We start from the raw sequence: 18,573 nt of genomic DNA on the forward strand, positions 1-18,573 counted from the left end.
CTCCTGGCTTGTCGTCTTCTTCTTTACGTCTTCCGTATTCCCTGTTCCTCCGGTCTCCTCCTTGGCTGTTCTCGTCCGGCTCTGTAGACCTTTGTTGCTCCGGGGTCTTTTCTCCTGGACTCCTTTCGTCTACTTCTCGTCCTCGTCCGAAGGGCAGTCCTCGGTTACCGTCTTCTTCTCGTCCTCGTCCGACGTGCAGTCCGACGTGCAATCCTCCTTCACCTCCGGGTGTAACACACACCTGTGAGTCGTCCTGGGCGGCTTTTACCGGAACTGAGTGGGCGTAACCAACGTCTTGTTCATTGTCCAACTCCGCCCAGTTAAAGTAGCAGGATTCAACATCGTCCTCTGGTTCCGAGTCGTATGGCTCTTCACTGCGCCGCCATGTCCCAGAATGCTGTTCAAAGAGAGGTGAAACAGGTAAGCCGGAAGAGCCAGAATCCCCGACCCCGTCACACACCTCCCCCCTAGGATTCTCCCGTTCGGGGAGAGGATATCTGGAGAGAAAATCAGCATTGGCATTGTCCTTCCCCTTACGATGTAACACTTGGAAAGAAAAGGGCTGCAATGACAAGAACCACCTCATGACTCTGGGATTATTGGAGGCATTGCGACTCATCCATTGGAGTGGGGCATGATCGGTGTACAATCGGAAGGTGCGTCCCTCCAGGTAGTATCTCAGTTTATCCACAGCCCATTTGATCGCCAAACATTCTTTCTCGATTGTCGGGTACTTCACCTCCCTGGGAAAAAGTTTTCTGCTAATATACAGGATGGGATGTTCAAGTCCTTCTTCCGTTAGTTGGGACAACACAGCTCCAACCCCGAAGTCAGAGGCGTCCGTGTGGAGAATGAATGGTTTGGTAAAGTCCGGTGACGTCAATACTGGACGTGAAGTTATCGCCTTTTTGAGGCTTGCAAAGGCGGTCCTCATTTCCGGTGTGGGGTACAAAAAGTCTGTTTTTGAACTGCGCTTCGTTAGAGTGTCGGTAAGAGGAGCTGCAATGTCGGAAAAGGAAGGGATAAATCTCCTGTAATATCCCACTAAACCGAGAAAGGCCCTCATCTCACGGACATTGGAGGGAAATGGGGTGTCCGCTATGGCTTTTACTTTTTCATCTTGAGGTTCAATAAGTCCACGGCCCAGTACATATCCGAGATATTTCACTTTCTGAAATCCAATCCGGGACTTTTTGGAGTTGATGTGCAATCCTGCTTTTGAGAGTTGTCGTAGGATGATCTCTAGATGTCGAAGGTGAGTCTCCCAGTCCGGACTAAAAATGATGATATCGTCCAGGTAAGCAGAACTGTATGCCTGATGTTCTCGCAGAACTTCATTCATTAATCGCTGGAAGGTCGCCGGGGCCCCATGCAGTCCAAACGGAAGTACCGTAAATTCAAACAAACCGTCTGGTGTCGAAAACGCGGTTTTCTTGCGGTCTTCCTCGCGTAATGGCACCTGCCAGTACCCTTTGGTGAGATCTAGGGTGGTGATGTACCTGGCTTCTCCTAACTTCTCGATCAGTTCATCTATCCTGGTGATGGGGTAGGCATCAAACGTGGACACAGCGTTGAGGGCCCGGAAATCCATGCAGAATCTGCTACTCCCATCGGGTTTGGGAACCATTACGATCGGCGAGGACCAGTCACTCCGTGAGGGACGTATGACTCCTAAGAGGAGCATCTCCTTTACTTCCTTGCTGATCGCATCTCTTTTGGCAGCCGGTATCCGGTAGGGCCGTTGTTTTACTATGGTCCCTTTAGGTGTTTCAATCCTGTGTTCGGCCATAGTCGTGGAACCTGGTAAGTCTGAAAATATGTCTGCACAGTTCTGGAGAATTCCTTGTAAGCGTTCTCGTTGTTCCCGGTGTAATTCTTCGTTGATAACCAACTGGGTTTTCTTTTCGGGTTTCGTTCTCTGTAAGGGCTATGAGCGGAGGAGCTCCGAGCCACTTCTTCAGGACATTGATATGGAAAACCTGGGTTCTTCTGTTCGACAGTTTTAGTCGATATGTAGTCTTCCCGATAGTTTCTACGACTTGATACGGTCCTTGCCATTCCGTTTGAAACCGTTTTGTGGTGGAGGGTAATAGAACAAGGGCCCAGTCGTTTAGTTCGAGTTTTCTCCATTTCTTCCCCTTGTCGTAATGACTCTTTTGTTTGGACTGACTTTTCTCTAGCTCTGCAAAGGCGAGTTCCCGGATCTTGCCAATCTGGTTTTTGAGAGTCTGACTATATTCGAGTAAGGTTTTCGTTTCTCCAGTAGGTTCGGCCTCCCAATATTCCTTCGTCATGTCTAAAAGACTCCTTGGCTGTCGTCCATACAACATTTCAAAGGAGGAACATCCAAGACTGCTTTGGGTTTGGCCTCTGATAACATACAAGGCCAGGGGAAGGAGACGGTCCCAGTCTTTTTGATTGGCTGTGAGCATTTTCTTTAATATGCTTTTCAGGGTCCCATTATAACGTTCCACCAGCCCGTCTGTCTGGGGGTGGTATATGGACGTCTTGATCTGATGTAGGTCTAACAACTGACAGACTTCTTTCATGACTCGAGACATAAATGGGGTCCCCTGATCCGTTAAAATTTCCTTCGGAAATCCAACACGTGAAAACAATTCAAGGAATTTTTCTGCAATGTTCTTGGAGGTTGGATTCTTCAATGGGAACGCCTCTGGGTATCTTGTGGCATAATCTACAATGACAAGAGCATACTGATTACCCCTACTTGTTCGTGGAAGAGGTCCAATGAGGTCCATTGCAACTCTCTCGAAGGGTGTCCCGATTATTGGTAACGGTTGTAACGGGACAGCCGCAGGTTTCTGTAAGTTTTTTCGTTGACAAACGTCGCAGATTTGGCAGTGTTTCTTTATATCTTGATAGACTCCGGGCCAGTAAAAGTTCTTCAAGATATTTTGGGTCGTTTTTTCGCTGCCTGTATGTCCCGCTAGGAGATGGGTGTGAGCATAAAACATGATCTGTTCTCTAAAACACACTGGGACTAGTAACTGTTTCGGTTCATTCTCTTTTGCCTGTAGCTCGTCCTGGATTACGAACCGGGGGTACCTGGGGTTCGGGTTATCTTGATCTGCATGGGCTTGTTCCCAGGCGTTGTGCAAAGTGCTATCGTTGGCTTGGGCAAAATGGAAACTTCGACCCCCCCTCCCATGGATCAGGAGCTATCAGCACTGGTTTGAAATTTACATTTTCATTGCTTAGTCTTTTCGAGAATAGATCTAAAAAGTGAGGATTATCAGTTCCCAGTAAGAGTTCTTCTGGCAGATTGTTCATTATTCCGACTTTTACTATTACCTGTCGTCCTCCCTCTAATTCTAAAGGAACACAAGCGACTCGGAAACTTTTCACATCCCCGTGCACACACTTAATGTTAACCAGAGAGTCGGGTACTACCTGCGATTCACACACAAACCTGCCCTGTATTACAGACTGCTTACACCCTGAGTCTAACAGAGCTTTAACGGTTTTGCCATTGACTTGAACACTCACGTGATATGCGCCTCCGAGTTCTGCTGAAAACATGACGGGTCGGGGCAGGTAGCCAACCTCCATGGGTTCCTCTTGCATTCTTTTTTTGGGACAAAATCCGGAAATGTGACCCCATGTGCCACATTCAGAGCATTGAGGGCCTCTTACTGGAGAGACCTCTGGATTCGGCGGTCGGGGAATAGGAACCCCGGGAGTTGGTCTTGGTTTCCTGTCGATTCGCACCGGAGCTTTTATATTTTTTTCTGCTTCCGTGGGATGTAGTTTCGGCTGAGCTCGCGCATATGTGGAAGCCATCTCCATGGCTTGTGCGGTGGTCAGATTTGAATGTTGCCGTAACCAGCGTTGAGTTCCAAACGGCAGAGCCTCGAGATACTGTTCTAAATATATTTTGTCCATTATGGCGTCTTTCGAGCTTTGAGCTGGAGTTAACCATTTGTCAGCAGCGGCCTTTAAACGGAAAAACAGGGTCTTTGGATTTTCGCCTGGGTTTCCCCTCTCCTTCCGGAAGCGGACTCGATACGCTTCCGCGTCCAGCCCCAGGTGGTCTAGGATGATGGTTTTGATTTGTGCATACGGTGTCTGTCCGTTTCCATTGGCTACTTGGTATGCCGCCTGAGCTTCTCCAGTTAACAATGGCGCCAGAAAGAACGGCCATTTCCCCAACGGCCAACCACAAGCTAGTGCAACTCTTTCAAAATTGATTAGGAAGGCGTCCGGGTCTTCTCCGGCTACATATTTTTGTAGAGAAATTCCCGAAGGCGTAGGGTTTGTTTGTCGTACTTCCCTTACTGGAGTGCCGGTGGTATCGATCCGTATTGGCTGTAACTCCCCGAGGGTTTTTACCACACTATCTCTGAGAGCGTCTCTGTCGGCTTGTGCGGTAGCTAGTTGTTGTTCTACAGCCCAACCCAACTGTTCTTGGCCCTTCACTAGGCGTTGTAGAAGTTCTTCCATCTTTGGTTCACAGATGGCTATCGGCGTGCCCGCATTCTCCACCACTTGTGGCACCTCGGGGTAAACCTGTTCGCTAGTGGGGTTTGTGGCGGCAGCTACAGCACCGTCTAACAGACTTACAGACACAGGTACTTTGGGTAACGCCGGTTTTATTGCTTTCAATATACGTTTTCGACGTATTGCTTTCCTGTAATACGGTAACGTTGATTCGGCCTCGTTGGTGAGTCTCTGGTAGCGTTTCTCCACAGCCGTTCGTCGAGTGTCCCGAGGGCTTCTGGGACTGGTGGTCCAGGCGTTCACCTCCACGATGTCGGAATGACTCCGCCGGGCAGGAAGGAAAAAGAACAGCGTTTTAGACTTACTGGTTTTGGACCATCGCACAGGGTAGGGAGTGAGGACTCACACGTGCACACTTCTCCGACTAGTGTTGGGTAGTGAGGGGAGGGTAGTGCATAGGGTGAGTGACAGTTTTACTTTCGTGGTTTAACCCACTTAAAACCCGCCCAGCCTGAAAGCCGTGATCGTACCTCTGGTAGCCACACTTCCCTCGATGAAGTGTGGCTGGGCGAAGCGCCTTCCTGTTGGCCTCCTGGCTTGTCGTCTTCTTCTTTACGTCTTCCGTATTCCCTGTTCCTCCGGTCTCCTCCTTGGCTGTTCTCGTCCGGCTCTGTAGACCTTTGTTGCTCCGGGGTCTTTTCTCCTGGACTCCTTTCGTCGACTTCTCGCCCTCGTCCGAAGGGCAGTCCTCGGTTACCGTCTTCTTCTCGTCCTCGTCCGAAGGGCAGTCCTCGGTTACCGTCTTCTTCTCGTCCTCGTCCGACGTGCAGTCCGACGTGCAATCCTCCTTCACCTCCGGGTGTAACACACACCTGTGAGTCGTCCTGGGCGGCTTTTACCGGAACTGAGTGGGCGTAACCAACGTCTTGTTCATTGTCCAACTCCGCCCAGTTAAAGTAGCAGGATTCAACATCGTCCTCTGGTTCCGAGTCGTATGGCTCTTCACTGCGCCGCCATGTCCCAGAATGCTGTTCAAAGAGAGGTGAAACAGGTAAGCCGGAAGAGCCAGAATCCCCGACCCCGTCAGAGTAGGGAAATCGGTGGCTCTGGACATCTCTCTGGACCCTGCCACCAGGGAATATCTACAGGGTGGGTTCCCCCTGCTATGGTCTTCGGAGGCGGTACTGTATCTGGGAACAAGATAGCGCCCACGTTGCAGGCTATGGTTTTGGTGAATTACTCGGCCTTGGGAGCAAAGATCAGAGAAGAGCTAGCCCGTTGGAACCACGGGATTCTCTCATGGTTAGGACGGATTGCTGCCGTTAAAATGACCATCTTGCCCCAGGTTCTCTATCTGTTCAGGGCATTGCCGCTTCAGCCGCCGGTTGGGTGGATTTCGCAGCTGCAGTCCGATGTGGCCCGCTTCATTTGGCAGGGGAAAAAGCCCAGGATGCGCAGGGCCTTGTCTCTTTTGTCTCCTGAGGCGGGGGGTTTGGGCATCCCGGATTTTCGTAAGTACTTCCAGGCGGCGCAACTGCGGTACCTGGTGGAGTGGTGCAGATGGGAGTCGGATAAGCACTGGCTTTTCCAGGACCAGGCGGTGGCGGGTAGGCCTCTGCAGGAGATTCCGTTTCTGCACCGCTCCCATCGGCCTAAGAACTTGTATGCTTCCTTCATCACTAGGGTGCCTTTGCGGGTTTGGGACGCTACTTGCCTTAAATATGATCTTACCTCGTTCCCGTCGCCTCTTTCCCCATTGGTAGATAACCCGGCTTTTACTCCCGGAATGGAGAAGGGTGCCTTCGCGCACTGGCGGCAAGCAGGTTGTAGAGCTTTGTGCCACATGTATGGTCCTGAGGGGGTTATTCCCTTCACGCAGTTCCGTCAGGAGTTTTCTCTTCCTGAGACTGAGAGGCACCGTTATATGCAAGCCCGACACTGGGCCCTTCAGCCACAGGTTAGAGAAGCGGCAGATAGGCTTTTCTCGCCATGTGAGAGATGGCTGGTGTCCCGCGCGGCAGATTCAAAGCTAATCACGGATTTATACAGGTTTCTGCAGCTACCCCCCACACACTTTTACAACCCGGGGAGGGAGAGGTGGGAGAGGGAGCTTGGGAGGACGCTGAGCCCTAAGGAGTGGGACCAGATTTCCTACAGGGCACGCCACTCAGCATATCATGTGGGCCTTACTGACACCTTTACTAAAGTCGCTACCTATTGGTATTACACGCCGGAGCGTATTCACGAATTTGATCGCAGTAAGGCGGACACATGCTGGCGGGGTGTGGACATCGTGGTACTCTCACACATATCTTATGGGACTGCCCTCTTTTAGCTGCCTATTGGACAGAAGTGTTGGATGCAATAGACTCTCACTTCAATACTGAGCTTCCGCGCTTCCCTGCATATACCCTCTTGGGGCTCCCGAACGACTTGATGTATCCCCTGAAGTCCAGGAGGGGTAGACAGATCGCTATCGCCTTAGGCTCTGCGGTCCAGAATATTTTGATTCACTGGCGCACGACCACACAGCCCACTGTCACAGGTTGGCTTCATAGGTTGTGGCATGTGCTGGGTATGGAAAAGATGTCCCTTATGGTGGCTGGGGACATAGCCCAATTCAACGAGCTTTGGCAACCGTTCCACGCTCTGTTGCTTACGGAGTTTAGAGAACTTACTTGCCCCAGGTATCTTCGCCTCCTGCAGCTTACGAACCCACCGATAGCAGACCGATGAGTTGCCGTGGGGTCCCCCCCTTCCTTAGGACTTTTGATTTTGTTATACACATGGGGAGATGGTGATGCACTGGACGGCGGGTGGGGAGGGTGGGGGGAGTTGAGTTGGGACAGTTGGGGGGGGGTGGGGTTATTTGGAAATGTTGTGTCGCACCGGACCTATGCACTCTTTCACCTGCCTGGTTGGACTACCACCGTGACCCGTGATTGTTGGCTTTTGTACTTATCTAATACTCAGCAGCTGCTGGGAACTTTATGACGATGTGTATTTGTCTTGGTGTGTCATGATGAATAAAATACTTTAAACATAAGAATTCTCTTTAAGGGTTTAGTCAGCTCCGTACCTGGGTAATAGAATGCAGGAGGTCTGGTATTTCTCTTTCAGGACTCTATATCCCAGCAGCCCGCAAAGGCGGCTGAGAACACTGGAGCTGGATTTCTCGGCAGGAAAAAAGACAGCGTCTCTCTCAGTGCGTCAAAAGGGAGGGGCAGCGTCCGTGGGCTCTCGCATCAGCTGGGCTCTTGGGCAAGTAGATAGCTGCTCCGCTCCAAAACCACCACCTTGTGTTTGCTTAAGGCAACGTTGGTATATTTATACCTGAAAGGTGCCGGGTTTGACGTAAGGTTGGACATAAGATGTCAATAAAGATGTCACTAAGAACTGGCCGTTCTTACAGTGCTTCACAGGAGTTCTAGGACGAAATCAAAACAAAAGCAAATGGGGATTTCCCAGGTTCCTGGAGGTTTGTTTTATTTAAAGAACTCGTTGTGCTTTCTAGGAGTCCGAGGAAGTAGCCTTGCTAAATGTGACTGCATGGGCTACAACTAAATATGGATATGATTCCTATGCCATTATAGGGATATTATTGATTATAACCGTACAAGGGCATAAACTAAAAATATCGATTTAGGTTCCTAGATAAAAACACAATAGGGCGAAGTGGAAGAGGTTCTGCCTTTGGTGTCAGAGACGAGGTCTACATCCATATACTTCTGCACCGCACCAACTCTTGCCTTACATCCTTTCTCTTGCAAAATCTGGATTGGCTCATTCTTCTGTAAAGGTACATCTGGCGGCCATTTCTAGATTTAGACGATCATCATCAGGTCCTTCCCTTTGGTCTGCGAGGATCGTTAAGCAGTTCCTGAAAGGTTTGTTCAGGGCTTTTCCTCCAGTCCGGCCTCCACCACCAGCCTGGCATTTGAATTTGGTCCTGTCACATCTGATGAAGGCCCCGTTTGAGCCTATTCACATGGCCGACATGAAGTTTGTGTCATGGAAACTGGCTCTTCTCTTGGCCCTGACATCGGCTAGAAGAGTTAGTGAGCTCCAGGCTTTCACAATTGAGGAACCCTTTCTACAATTTAAGAATGATGTTCTCATCTTGCGGACAAATCCTAAATCTATCCCAAAGGTCCCCTCAGAATTACATCTGAATGAGCTGGTGATCTTAAAGTCCTTCTACCCGCGGCCCTCCACGCCAGCAGAGAGGGCGTTACATTCTTTGGACATTCATAGATGTCTCAAGTTCTACTTGGAGCGGACGAAACTGTTCAGGAAGTCTTCCCAGCTTTTTGTTTCATGCAGTGCTCCGCGAAAGGGTTGTCCAATTTCTAAACCCTGCATTTCCCGCTGGATATTAAGTGCAATCCAGTTTTACCATCGAGAAGCGGGAAAGCCACTTCAGCGAGCAGTTTGTTCTCATTCTACGAGGCCAATGGCTTCATCTGTGGCTCTATTCTCTAGTGTCCCGATCAAGGACATATGTAGAGTGGCGACATGGAGCAGGGTCCACACCTTCACTCGCCACTACTTCTTGGATTCTTCTGTCATAGAGGATGCGGCAGTGGGCCAAGCGGTTTTGAGGAACCTCTTTCAATAAGTCGGTGAGCTTTCCTTTCTATCCCACCTTCCTGTATTGAATATTTTGTATTACTTGTAGTTGTTCTGCTTTGTGATGCCAATGTGTATCTGTTTTCTTATCAGGATTATGTATGACATTTACAGATATACAAATGACAAAATATGCTTTCTCTTTACTGCTAGCAATTCTGATACAAAGCATGGGAATCTATGAAAGTTCCAATACTGGGGCAAGAAAACAAGTTACTTACCTGTAACTTTGGTTCCCCAGTATCGGTAACTTTCATAGATTCCCATGCGCTCACCCTCCTCCCCTGGGAAAGCTCAGCCTTATTGTTCAATGATGTTGCTGTTCACAACGGCTATGAAAATCTGAGGCTTGAGGCTCTCTCAGGAAGGTTCTATGGGGTGAGGCTGCTCTGATTGGCTATTGCAAGAATTTGGTCTCTTTTACAAAAAGAGGTGGATAAGCTACAAAATGAGATGAGGCCTAGGCCTATTTTTTCACTTTGTGCTTACTACTATGGTATTTTTTATTTACCGAGGCTCCCATTCCCACGACCGGGAATGATACAACGCATGGGAATCTATGAAAGTTCAATACAAAGGAAGGAACCAACTATGGACGATATTTAGCGGGGTCCAGTGTACATGTCCAGTCAACCATATACAAAAAAAGGTACAAAGTTCCCCGGGGGATAGACAAGAAAGTGTATGTGTGTAAAGGAGGAGAGTAAAGGCAGGGAACAGGTTGTTCCCTTTTTGGAACTAGAAGGCCTCACACACCCAGTGAGGTAGATGTCATGGTTCATCATTGGCCTCCTGCTCCTCGTCAGACTGGCGCTGCAATGTCTGACTGGCGCTTAACAGGCGCTCTTTGTTGGAGTTCTTTTGTTCCAGCCAATGGTTTAGTGCGAGTGAGGGGTCAGGTGGAGGTGTAGTCGTGAGGAAGTGGTGGTTAAAAAAGGTGGGTCAGTTCACAAGGACCTTTATTCACGTGGCTGACTCCCTTGATTAAAAGAGTGGGAGGGGAGATAGAGACTGTAAGGGGCACAGCGGGCTACCTCAAACCCTCTGATCAGGTCGACATGTTACTTGCCCAACTGGCAATTCTTCAGGACCTCAGGTGCTCAGTACTACACAGTGATGAAAAACAACAAAGAAAAATAAAAGATACAACCTCTCTGGGTCAGTAAGGGGGCAGGCCAGGAGGTCCTGCTGTATTGTGGTGACCCTAGGGGTGTCCCTAATGGGCCCTGCAGTCTGTTCCCGTGGGGCAGCACGATAAGGTACTGTACCTCTAGTGCGTGCAGCCAGGGCTCGAAAACCTACCCACAGGCGTGGTGCTCCAAGCGTAGCGCGGAACAGGTTACTAATACTGGGGAACCAAAGTTACAGGTAAGTAACTTGTTTTCTTCTTCCAAAATTCAGGAAACCTAGAATCGACTGCAAGTTCTTCAGCGTTTTCGGAAGTTGGAGCAGCGCACACTTTTCTAAAAAGTTGGCTGCCATGCTTTTGCCGTCATTTGATAGTTCATATCCTAGAAAAGGGATGTTGTGATTGGCAATTCTTGATTTTTTTTTATTGAATTTGTACCTTTCAGAGGTGAAGCCCAGTATAATGGTCTTCACCCTGTTCAAGTACCTATCTAGGTCATCGTCTGTCAGATAGATATCATCGACATATGACAATGCCTCATCATCATAGGTTTGTAGTAACTCTTTTACCGTTGCTGAGAATAACCCCAGACTGAATCCCCAGACTGAATCCTTGACGGAGACAACAGAATTGACGCTGTGTCCCCATTATTGAGAAAGCGGTCAAATATCTACTTTCAGGTGCAATGTTTTGACAAAAGAAACTATTTAATATGTCTAATGTGGTTTTATATTTTTTACGCACAATGTTATTCATTAATGCTGTACTGTGTGCATTTTGCACTGTAAATGTTCAAGAATTTAGATGTCTGTAATCCAAAACTAGACGATATGTATTGTCTGGTTTGGAAACAGGAAAGAAAGGATTGTTCATTGATGAGGTGCATGTTTCAATAACCCTTTGGATTTTGAAGTTGGTCTAAGATCTCTCTTACCTATTTTTTAGATTCTTACTTCACTGGATACTGACTTTGTGCAGTTAGTTGATGTTTCAAATGGATTTTATGGTGAGGTGAATCCTCATCCCTTCCTACATGATTTTATATAATTCTGGGGCTTGGGCCACTGCCTATTTCCTGGCATAAGTATATGTAAATGTACTGGAATATGGTTGGAAAAGGCTGACATAATGATGTCTTCACTATTTTAGCACTCCCTGACAAATTCTGGTGGCCAGTCCCGTTGTGCTAGAAGTATATCATAACCCTTGAAAAGTCGCTCCCAAAAGAGTGCTTTGTCTCCCTCCATCTGGACTGTTACTTCATATGACCTATGTGGAGAACTAACCCTGGTATCTGCAGTTTCAACTTCATTCAAATCCACTGTCTCCAGAAGTCCCTTCAGGTTCTGGCGAGCCATTGATACTTCTGCAGCGTTGTCCAACATTGTCTGAGCCCATCCTCCGTTCTTGAGCTGTGTCCTCAGGATCCTCGGCATGTCTGATCTTCAGACCTGCTACCTTCTTTTTGGAGAATTGAGGTTTTGTTTTGTTTTTCTGAATGTGTTGATCGTCTTTGGATCTAACGCGTTCTTCTTTTTGATCCGACCGTCCTCTTCTTTCGGATGTCTGTGACAATATCTGAAAGGTACGAGAGGAACATGTATCAGTATCTCGATACCTGTCAGGTTTTCTCAAATTATCCCTATTCCGGAGGTTGCACCTCTTTTCAGAGGGCTCCTTTGGAGATGACCTACATTGAGAATGAGAACGCTTCTCTTTGGAAGGTTGTTTTCTATTTTCCCACTTCTTTTTAGAAGACGTAGGAGTGTTTTTAGTGAAGACCTTTTCAGGACTTTCAAACAGTTGTGGTTTAACTGGTTTCCCACCCAATCAGTCTCTGCCTAATTTTCATAGGATTTTTCAATTATTCTGGCTAGTTCTTGTGGTTGTTCCGTTACATCAAATTCCCTTAATTTGTGGCGGATCGCCACTGATGCTGCTTCTCCTTTAATATTAGATAATATTATTTTTGAGACCTTTTTAAAAATGTTCAGTAATTTCATACCTAAATTCAGAGCAGTCTCTGCCCCGTATTCATTTTGAATCTATTTTAGGACGGCAGGTATTACCGTCACAGACGGAACACCATGTGTTTTAGTGTAGATCGCAGCAAAGACTGTGCGCCAAGTGGTGTTATCCCCATTGGTAAACAGATAGTTAGAATACTATGTTTGTCATAGGGACTGGTATTGGGCAATACCGCTTTGATTTGAGTAATTTTCTGAGCTATCCAGAATGGAATTTGTTCCTATTTTGCGGGTAATTTACCCATGACTGCGTGTAAAGTCTGTGGTGTAATCCTTTGTGTATTCCCCTGGTGAGAGGTTTGTTGTGGAATAACTATTGGAGGTTGGACATTAAGAGTCTGCATGACATATTGGACCAATTGTCTTTAGATTAACTCTTTGAGTTGAGCAAGTAATTCTACGTCTGTCATGTCTTCGATTTCAGGATGAGGTGTGTAACCTGCTAAAACTGGCCATGTTGCTCCTAGTCTACCTAGTGGACCGAGCGTGGTAATGTGATTTAAGTGTTTTAGGGCACCTTTAAACCAGAGCTCATGCTCCTGGTATGTAAGTGGAATTTCAATGTCCTCGAAGGGAATATATTCCTCGGGTGGTTCATCTTCTTTGTAGAAGTGAAACAAGTGTGTTACTGGATTTGATTCTGGGAATACTATCTATGAATAGAATACCTCTGTCTGGTGGTATTCATGTGCCTCTATCACAAAAACTGCTCTACCACCTCTTGATGTTAGGCCATGTTTATAAGTTTTAGAGTGATAGCTCTCAAATTTGGAGGAATGATTATAGCATTCTCATCGGTTTCAACAAAACATGTAACATTAAAAGCTGCTTCGACTGGATCAGCACAGCTCCTATGGTTTCGGTGTTGTTGTTGTTAATAGACATTGTTTAATGAAAAATGCAGAGCAAGTTTCAAGGGAACAAAGATAAGGTGCCAATATTTTGGAACACTGTATCATAGGATTTTTCGTCCTACTCAGCTATGGAGCATATTATCCCTTACCCACTCCAGACGTCTTATGGAGTATTACGAGTAAAGGGTCTCTGAGAAAAGCACAACTGAGTTACTTCAGTATCTAGCGTTAAATTAGTGCCTTACAAAACTGAGTTCATTACCGCAGTACTCCATTTTAAACACCTGTGTGGATGTCCCACCCCCTTTTATGCTTCCAAGTTCTTCCTGGTAATTAATAGAACCACATGGGCCAGAATCCATTGCAAAAAGCCGTTTAACTTATATGAGCTAAGTTAAACAGCTTTTTGCAATGGGGTGGGACATCCACACAGGTGTTTAAAATGGAGTACGGCGGTAATGAACCCAGATTGAGTACCGTTAGGATGGAGAGCAGGAACCAGAACGTTTTCTTTAAGGTACAAGCTCATGTTTGAAGTTAGAAGGTTACATTTAGTTAAATGCATTTGAACAAGTTAGTTGGAAACCAGCATTTATTCAGTGATAATTTAATTCAGTGGGCAAAATGTTGACGGTGGGAAGAACGAAAGTTGCATGTATATATTCATGGTATTGGTTCTATCTTTGGTTCATCTTTGGATAACAGTTGACGGGAAACATTTTGTGAACGTATAGTCTAACAGATATGTTTTAAAACGTACAGATAAACCCCTGACAAAGAGCCGAGATGGGCTCAAAATGCATTGGGTGATAAGGATTAACTTTAGAGGAACACTTATCTCACAGTCCGTGCTTTAGGATAAGGCTACACGCATACCTACAGCGTTTAAAGGAATTCATGTATTCATAAGTGTCTTACATGTAACGGATCAACATGAACTTAATGTGAAATTTGTGGAGTAACCTGGAATAAAAAAAGTGTTTGACGAAATGGTTTAAGTTTGGCATCTTTGTTATGCACAAATCAACGCTGTGCGTCCAGACAGGGGCTTCAATACGCCCCTTTGATTGAAATACATAAGTATGTAACTTAACATAATTGGTCTCGAGAGGGATACCAAAGGGACCCTACAAGGATCTTAGACTCTCTCTTCATAATAATATAGTATGCTTCTTATGCCATATTTTAATGAAGCTTGATATGGCTGGAATATCGCCATATTACCACAAACTCTTTGATTGATGGGGTAGTCTGTACCGTCATTGTTACAAGTAGGCTAATTATTTCATCCACAGTTGATCTATGACTCTGGGGGCTAAGCTCCACTCACCAATATCACTCTCACTTCCATTCCGGCCTTCAGGCGAAGAATGTTCAAGGCCATTTGATTGGCTGAAAGCCACACCAAACATAAAACACCTTGGATGTTCTTTCCTATGCCTGTTTTTGCAATATATTAATGTTAGCAGTCCAGTCTTCATGAGAGGTATGAGTAGATCACCAAAACAGGAAGAGTGGTGCCCATTTCTGGCGTTCCTTGCGACAAGAGGGGCTCCATTTCATCCACCCCTAGTCATGATTATCATAGTAAGTATAGTGGTGGTTCTTAACCTGAGTCAGTGACGTGAACTGCTTAAGAAAATGAAATGATATTAAAAGATAAATAACATTATATAAAGGAAGAAGCAAAATGCAAAACTGACATTTTTTTTAAATGTTCTGTAAATGTGAAGACATTATAAATTGGAGACCAAAATATAAATTGACATCCTGAGATTGATTGGTGGGAGTAGTGCAAGTGCATCAAACCGAATACAGTATGGACGATAAGCGGCCTCAATTCAATTTGGAAATGCTCCACCCTTCCCATAAAATTTTGATTTTGTTTATATTTGTTTGTAAATTAATTTGAATATTTCATCATGTGTATTGGTTTGATGGATGCTTGATTCTGTAATTTGTATTTTGCCCGGTTCCCAGGATTCCATTAATGATTCTTTGTGGGTATCCCAATTCCAGTAGGTTGAAACTCACGGGCTCTTTTTATTTCCTTTTAAATTATAACTGTTTTTGTGTGAAGTGTTGAAAATAAATATTACGTTTGTAAATTACTTGTTTGGCTGGACACATACATTAATTTTTACTTATGTAAATTTGTATTTAGGATTTGTGCAAGGATTTTGTCTTGAAGGAATTTTGTGATGGACTTTGGGCTCAGCTGGAGGTTCTGGAATGGTGTATACATCAAAGCAGGTAAAGTAAAATGCACTTCAGAATGTGCATGCATGTGCAATGCAAAATGTTGATGTTTGGAAGCAGGAATGCCTTTGTCATCCCTGCATTCCTTAACTGGTAACATAACATCTTTAGCTAAGGTGCTGGACTTAGTAACTGTGCAATCTTTGGCTTGCAGGTTTGCTCTGGAAAGGGGTGATTAAAAACTGTCTTTCCATGCTTAATGACATGAGCACGCCCTTCTTTTGGGACAACACAAACCAACTTTTGCCATTCTTTCCATACTGCTGGGCCGCTCTTGATACATTTTCACTTTCCTGCCCCTGTTTCGTATAAAAGCCCATATAACCTATCAGAATATATAGTTGTAAAGCACCAATTCACTTTGCGAGATATCTTGGTGCTGAGTAACAGATGTGTATTGGTAACAAACACACTCTTACAAAATTGACTAAGCTTGGAATACTGAGATCCGGACTGATCATCATGAGGTGAAACTCAGATCCATCCAGTGATTATATATACCACTTCGCACTAGACCCACATTCCTAAATACAGATTGCTCCTATAACCTAGTTGAATGCCTTTCTGGATGACCCACACATCATTTCATCAGACACACAAGACATTCACTCCTTTCATCTCTAATTACACAATTCTGCAAGTAGTTTTATTCTGGGACTGCATCTTGTTTGTCTTCTTTAGCAAGCAGTAAACTAAGTCACGTAAATGATAGGATAGTTGTGGTAAGCTAAAACACAGTGCATTTGGTTGTTGAACAGCATAAATTATATCCTGATCTTCCAAAAAAAAGCATGCAACAAGAGAATCCTACTAGTGCATGGAGATAGTTATGATCAGTGCTTGATTTTTAAAAGAATAATTGCTGGTGGGCAAACTTTTTCTCAGAAGCTTGCTGCTGATTGCTGAGGTTGCTGAGTACCAAGGCTGATTAGTCTTGATTCACCCTTATAACCCTTTAATCCACAATCCTCCATTATCTGCCCCATTATCTCTTATGCAGGTTCTTTTTCATCTCTCTTTTCTCCATCCATCACTATTTTCACTTTTTCTTCTCTCTTCTTCTTTTCCCCTTTTCTACTTTTTTCTTTTCTGTTCTGGGTCAATGACTAATGATGAAAAGTATGTCCCAGTACCCAAAAATGAGTACTTGTAGGTAGGCCCCACCTGCAACTACCAGTTTAATTTAGGAACTGTTTAAGAGCGGTCTTGGAAGCATTTTTGTCACTTTCTAGTTAGATGAGATCAGGGACAGCTATAGTTTTCTATAGCACAACGTGTAGAATATTTCAGTGATTTTCCACAGTGGTAGATCTTCTAGGATGATTAATGAGTTGGTGACCTTCAGAATAAGCTATTTTGACCTTGTGTGATTCTAAATATCTATAGACTGACATCCTTAAAAAAACAACAGAGAATGACTTTTAAGGACTTTTAGGTTCTGAACATCTCCATTTAACTTATAAAAGTGAACTCCCACAGAATAAGAAAATGCCTACCTGCACATATTTCAGTCACTCTAATGTTTTCACCTATGACGTCAGCTGTAACTGTGCTATAGGGTCACTTCTCTCTCATCTTTAGAGATGGCTATTCTGATCAAGTGGCAGGCATGGCTCTGCTGTGGGGTTGGGGGGGGGAGAGGAAAGGACGGATTAGAAGTGCTTTATGCAGCACATTCATTCCGCTATCTTACCTAACCTGCCAAAGTCATCGAGTGACTTCATATATGTGCATTGATATGTCTCAGGATAGAGTGTGTAGAGAACTTGAATGTATTGCAGCACTGTTAGTTATCAAATTTAGAAGGGACTGATCTAACGATATCCACCCAAAAATGCAAACGTAATGGAAAATAAGGTTGTCGCTTAACATTTCAATGCCAATAGTAAAAAGAGCTGGGGACACCTATTTGACAAGTGTTACTGGCTAAAGGGCATACCGATTATAGGGCATACCAATTATAGGTCAGCTCTTAACTTAATGATTTTTTTTTTAAATATGTTTTATTGATCGCTCAATATACAGTTACATCACTTTGGGCATATCTTAATGAGGAAGCATAAATCAGGTTAGCATGTGCATTACAGGTGTAAACATAAACAGCAATTATTCTAATGATTTCAATCGCCACATAACTGGGCCGTTAGCATCAATGGGAGAAACTGACAATGTTATCAAGTAGCATTTCCTCGTTACATATCATTACATGTGGCGTCATCCATCTCACCAGAGTACCCGGTTTATCATGCTGTCCAGGGCGCGACCTGTAGCTCGCTGCCCACTATGCACCCCTCGTTTTCATACTCAGTATTGCGGAGTGATGTTTCCCTGATAAGAGACCTCTCTGGGTGGACCGGTCTCTTTGTTCGGGGTGGTGATGTTCCTATCTGTGAGTGCATCATGGCTGCTGTTTTACGTCAGCGGAGTAATGTGGTATGTGTTGCCGTATGTTATGTACCTGTAAGTGTGCCCGTGAATCTTGAGAGTACAGCGCTGTCAACTGGGGGGCAACAGTCTGTAAAACCAACCTCCGAACAGAGAGAGGAAGTAAAGAATATCAGGGAGGGGGCAAACATTAACTCAAATGAAAGGGAGTGCTGCGTTACGACTCTGGTCATCAGAGTCCCGTAGTCAGGTACCGTGTTCATGCGTGTCGTGGATGTTCCGCAATTGCGGATCGGTGTGCGTGGCTTAGTGGGTGAGTGGTGGGGTGCGTCTGATATGGGGGGGTCGTATTTCTGCATCGGTTAGATGCGAGATCGATCATTCCCGTGGGGAGGGAGGGGGTGGGGGGAGGAAGGCAGGGCCAGGCAATGACTCTGCATCCTGTGTGTGTGTGTATGCGCTCCTCACTATGTTTTTTCCTCGTGCCCTTCCCCATCTGCATGCTTCTATATTACAAGGGGAACCCCATGTCTATGTTATACCCTGCTCCTGGCATGCTCGGCTACCAATCCCAGATCCCAGAACCTGGCGTGAGCCTTGTTTTGCTTCGACCTCTTGAACAGCCCCAGTACGCAAGTCTCCCATGCGTGCCGTAGTTCTGTCCCTACACCTTTCGTTAACAGTATAGTCACGTCCTGCCAATACGTCTGCAACCTGGGACATGCCCACAGCATGTGCAGAAGGTCAGCATTCAGTAACAAACAGCGCGGGCAGCCGGAGGTATCCAGTGCAAAATAACGGTTAATTTTGTCAGGGGACAGATATGCTCTGT

The 18,573-nt window shown here is 45.6% G+C and overlaps 1 protein-coding gene across 3 annotated transcripts in view; it reads left to right on the forward strand.

The window, feature by feature from the left end:
* ZFYVE26 (zinc finger FYVE-type containing 26) overlaps positions 1–18,573 on the forward strand; it is a 710,441-nt gene that overhangs the window by 151,699 nt on the left and 540,169 nt on the right. For all 3 annotated transcript variants that reach the window (XM_086937127.1, XM_086937129.1, XM_086937128.1), the window contains exon 7: positions 15,262–15,350. In XM_086937127.1, the coding sequence (XP_086793253.1) occupies positions 15,262–15,350 (89 nt within the window). The remainder of the gene's footprint in view (positions 1–15,261; positions 15,351–18,573) is intronic.

Source organism: Lissotriton vulgaris, chromosome 9 (genome assembly GCF_964263255.1).
Source record: "Lissotriton vulgaris chromosome 9, aLisVul1.2, whole genome shotgun sequence".
NCBI lineage: Eukaryota > Metazoa > Chordata > Amphibia > Caudata > Salamandridae > Lissotriton > Lissotriton vulgaris.